Source organism: Vigna unguiculata, chromosome 10, assembly GCF_037176805.1.
Source record: "Vigna unguiculata cultivar grain cowpea cultivar isolate G323 ecotype 2 chromosome 10, ASM3717680v1, whole genome shotgun sequence".
Taxonomy (NCBI): Eukaryota; Viridiplantae; Streptophyta; class Magnoliopsida; order Fabales; family Fabaceae; genus Vigna; species Vigna unguiculata.
In genome coordinates, this window is record NC_140801.1 from 13,600,769 (window position 1) to 13,605,396 (window position 4,628).

At 30.1% G+C, this 4,628-nt stretch overlaps 1 protein-coding gene across 1 annotated transcript; it reads right to left on the reverse strand.

The window, feature by feature from the left end:
• Window positions 1-678: 678 nt before the first annotated feature.
• Window positions 679-3,207, reverse strand: LOC146882177 (uncharacterized). Its single transcript, XM_085667309.1, has 11 exons — window positions 3,067-3,207; window positions 2,542-2,612; window positions 2,346-2,473; window positions 2,177-2,276; window positions 1,931-2,066; window positions 1,781-1,849; window positions 1,484-1,606; window positions 1,334-1,405; window positions 1,110-1,169; window positions 937-996; window positions 679-849 (listed from the first exon to the last, which is right to left on the reverse strand). The coding sequence occupies exons 1-11, from the start codon at window positions 3,205-3,207 to the stop codon at window positions 679-681; spliced, it is 1,131 nt and encodes a 376-aa protein (XP_085523435.1).
• Between the last annotated feature and the right edge of the window lie 1,421 nt (window positions 3,208-4,628).

A 4,628-nucleotide genomic window follows, 5' to 3' on the forward strand; every position in this document is an offset into this window, starting at 1 on the left:
AGTGCTTTTTAAGTTGTGGATGGAAGAAATTTTGTGCTGAAAATGGATTCCAAGCCGAAAATGTCATAACTTTTGGGTTCGATAGAAATCGATCAACTGTTATTAATGTTAGGAAGGATTAAATTTAACATGTTATGTAATAGTATGTTAGACGATTATATATGTTTTGGAAGTAGTTCTTCATGGATGCTTATGGAATTTAGAACTAATGGATAAGTTAAAACTTATTTTGTTTCCAATCAAGCTTATTGTTTATAGTACATTACTTATTCTGTTTCCAATTAAGCTTATTGTTTATAGTACATTACTTATTTTGTTTCCAATCAAGGTTATTGTTTATAGTACATTCCTGGTATCATAATTAAACCAATTAAACTAACTGTTTGTGACGTAAATTATATCATGTAATGGTCAAGAATTACATCACAATTCTGTTAATCAAAAGTTATCCTTAATGTTCATAAAAAAAATTACGATATGACTGCACTAATAATATAACTTAACTGATAATAACATTATGTCGCATAAGAAAGTAAATACAAAAAATTTTTGATAACGTTCTATGATTGATAACACATAAAGCAGTGTATTAGTCATTACGATAATTAACGTACATTTATCAAAAGTGATGAACTTATTAATTCATCAAATTCCAAAAAACCAAACAACATAGTCCAGTCACTCGATTTCCTTCTTGATGGTCTTCATGGGCTTGGTAGCTGATAGTTCACCAGACTCTATGTCCTGAGACGATTCTACAAAAACACCACTATTTGTAAGGATTCCCTTTGATGGAGTACCCAAAGAAGAATTATCAGGATCATTGTCAGTTGTTCCACACAAACTCATCTGCATCAATTTATAAATTACAAGTATATTAATTATAACTTAAAAAAAATGCAAAATACACAATTCAATAAATACAAAAATAATTACCAAGTCATTATTAGTGTCTGCTGCTAAATTACAAACCTCTTTTGAACGAAATTCAGCAATCTAACCAAATAACATGACGAAACAATAATATTAAAATGTAATTTATGTCGTTGGAAAATTATAAAATCAATCAATACATAGAACAAATTGAAGACAGATTTAAAAGGACTTACCTTGCCACTAGAAGTATAACCTCCTAGATCAATTATGTTCTTATGACTGCACTCAACAAGCTATGAAATACAAAAAAAAAATTAGAATAATAGCATATTCAATAAAGTGTATAATTTAAAAGCAGATATGAAGTATACCAAAGAAGTATTATTCAAAATAATTACTTGTACGGGTTGTATAAGCTTCTTAATGTAATTGATTATTTTCATGGTTGGGTTCGAACTTTGAAGGCAAGAGTACAGCCTAACATTACATCCAAGTCATCAGGAAAGCACTTGGGATCATCTTCACCCACCTAATTTACAAATGAAAACAAAAAAAATTTAATATGAATGACAAAGGAACTAATGAGACTGATATTGACAATATTAACCTTTATCATTTTCTTTTGCAATTCTTCAGCGAAAATACCAATAATGTTTCGACATTCTTGATCCCACACCACAAAGTTAGCATAATTAAACGCATCATCACAAACTTGTAACTGAAGTTTATACTTATAAACATTTGGAATATTATAACAAATCAAATACAAAAAGCTGATCATATTAACTTGAATGAATATAAAATAACATACTAACTTGAACATGGGAATGTTGTTTTCTTGATCACAATAGGTGCATTTCAAAGGACCAGTTTCATTAGTTCTTTTGTTGCAATGATTACAAACCAAGTGTACCCACCCATCGTTATCAAGACTAAACTTAATAGTTATGGCCACAGTAACACATATGATTTCCTAAAGGAAAATAATTTAGTCAAATACCGAACAATCTACTATATAATCAAAACAATAGAATACCTTTGTTTATAAACATACCTTTTTTATCAATGGAATTTTAGAAATGCTCTTCACTAAACATTTATAAACAAACCTTTCAGCATCACTATATTGGGAGGACTGAGTCAGTTGACTACCAGATTGACTCATTATTGTTAATTCATCAGCAGAGATTCTGAAATATAAGTAATCATAAAACATTTGTTTACAATTGAATTATTATATGACTCATACATAATCATGTACATATTTTACAAAAATTTGAAACAAAGTTACGATAATTACTCATTTAACCGCTGTTTGAATTGCATAATTTTAGGAATATCATCATCCATAAGTAATTTGTTCCCATTCCATGTATTGGACATAGACATTGGCCATTCCCCTATTCAAACCAAAATTGATCAGGAACATAATAAAGATCTTTTGACAAAAAATAAAATAACATAACTACCTGTAGCTGCTTTAACCTTGGCTTGAGTAAGAATCATAACCAACTTGTCTGTATTCGGATTGTCATTATACCTTTCTAAAAATTTCTTGCAATATTCATCCCATAATGTACAAGAAACTACACCACCACTACATATGAATAATTTTGTTAAAATAAATAATATGAGGTGTAAAAATAATCATTATGACGTCATTACCTCAGATCCATCAAACTAAAAACAACATTTTTAGATTGCGCCTTAGTTTTGACGTTATCTACCCAACCGATCTAATCTGAAATCATAAAGATTACAAATTGAAAGCAGGAATAATTACAACATCATACTTGCCTAAACAAATAAATAAAATCATTCTAATTGTACATACCAATCAACAAATCCGGAGACAAATTACCAGCCACTACCTCTTTTATACTTCGAAATTGGTAAACTTTTTTGGGTACATTTGCAATAGCTTGGGGACGGCAAGAAGTGCCTCCGATAAACAACAATTTAAAAGGATGTTCACACACTCTATACTGACCATCATTTTTCACAATTTTGAAATTGTGCATGATATATGTATCGCCTTCCTTCAACTTACCATCCTAGATATCAAATTCGTCCTTCTTAACTATGCAATGTATCTTGTCCCCCTAACAAATGATATGCCAATCCAAGAACCAATAAATAGAAGATTCTCAAACACAATAAACGACAAAAGAAAAATTACATAATTATTACCTTTTGATCAATCAAAATCATTTCAAGGTGCACATTGGATTCGCGATTATGAATATACCACAAATCAAGCACTCTCACACCAAGTTTCAGGGTCTCCCTCCTGCCATCAATATCTTTAATCATATCCAACTTCTTAGCCATTAAAACCTAGGAAAAATGACAATACCAAAAACAACAAAACATATCATCAATACAAATACCTTCCAGTATCACACAAAACATATACACCAAAGCAAATAAGAAAATACCACCCACAAAGGAGATCCAAAGAACAAAAAAAAGGTAAAAGGGAAATGAAAACCTAGACTTCGACAAAAACCTATAGGGTAGTCATAAAAACGAAAACTTTAACGGAGATCAAAAAATAATGGTCAAGAAAAAACACAACAATGATAACTAAACTGGAACTACAACAAAATAATGACAAAAATGGCCAATGGAAAATAAAACCAAAAAAATTACATCATGAAGTACACAAAACAAAAACAGCAAACGTAAACTTGTACAAATATCAACAATATGAAGAAAGAAGACAGATTTAAAAACAAAAAAAATTACAAAAACTAAAGTTCAACTTAAAATAAATTAAACGAAAACCTAGGGCAACGAAAAAAAAACAAAAAAAAAACACATGGCGAAGCAGAGAAAACACAAAGCTATAGATCATGTAGAAAAACTTGAATCGTACAATTTGATGAACCAGCGTGGAGAAACATTATCAAACAATGTTGAAAAAAAAAATACAACTTTAACATCATGAAGCCAAAAAAAAATTGAACTCACCATGAACCAAACCAAATATAAACCAAGGAAAAAAAATAAACACATCACCTGATCAACCAAACGCAACCCAAGCACCAACTTCAGAATTGAAATATGCAGTGATAGACTTTGAGGAAGAAAAAATAAAACAATGATAGACTTTGAGAGAGATAAGCCACTGAAAAAATGAAATAAAATTACGAAATGAATAAATGAGTAGAGTGTAATGGAAGCTACCGAAAAATACAGTCTGACTTGAAATGAAAGATTTCAAATCAGCTGCAGTATTAGGCGGTACTGCATTGGACGTTAAAGATGAATCTGGAAAATCTATAAAATGACAAAAAAACCAATGTAATGGACAACTGTAGAGAAATTAAACATGGGTAGAAGGGTAATATCCCTACCAGTTTGGGTTCTTATATTTATAGTAGATTAGGCGGCACTGCATTGGATGTTAAAGATGAATCCGGAAAATCTAAAAAATGACAAAAAAACCAACGTAATGGACACCTATCGAGAAATTAAACACGGGTAGAAGGGTAATATCCCTACCAGTTTGGGTTCTTATATTTATAGTACATTATTGTTATAGATTTACAAATTAATCAATGTAAAGTCTCAATTAATTTGTTGGCGTTCTCACTTTTAACCAAAGTACAGTCTCAATTAAAAGTGAGAACTTTTAGATTATGCACAGTAAATTCAACCAAATTTACTATGCCTAATCATGTCTATTCTTTTATCTCCTCACCAAATAAAAAGCTTAATTAATCAAAGTAAAGTCTCAATTAATTGTA

Coding starts and splice junctions, on each gene's coding strand:
- LOC146882177 (XM_085667309.1), bottom strand. CDS start 3,207: ATGGCTAAGAAGTTGGATATGATTAAAGATATTGATGGCAGGAGGGAG. Junction 997..1,109: donor GTTATACTTCTAGTGGCAAG/GTAAGTCCTTTT, acceptor TTATTTGGTTAG/ATTGCTGAATTTCGTTCAAA. Junction 850..936: donor CAGACACTAATAATGACTTG/GTAATTATTTTT, acceptor AAATTGATGCAG/ATGAGTTTGTGTGGAACAAC.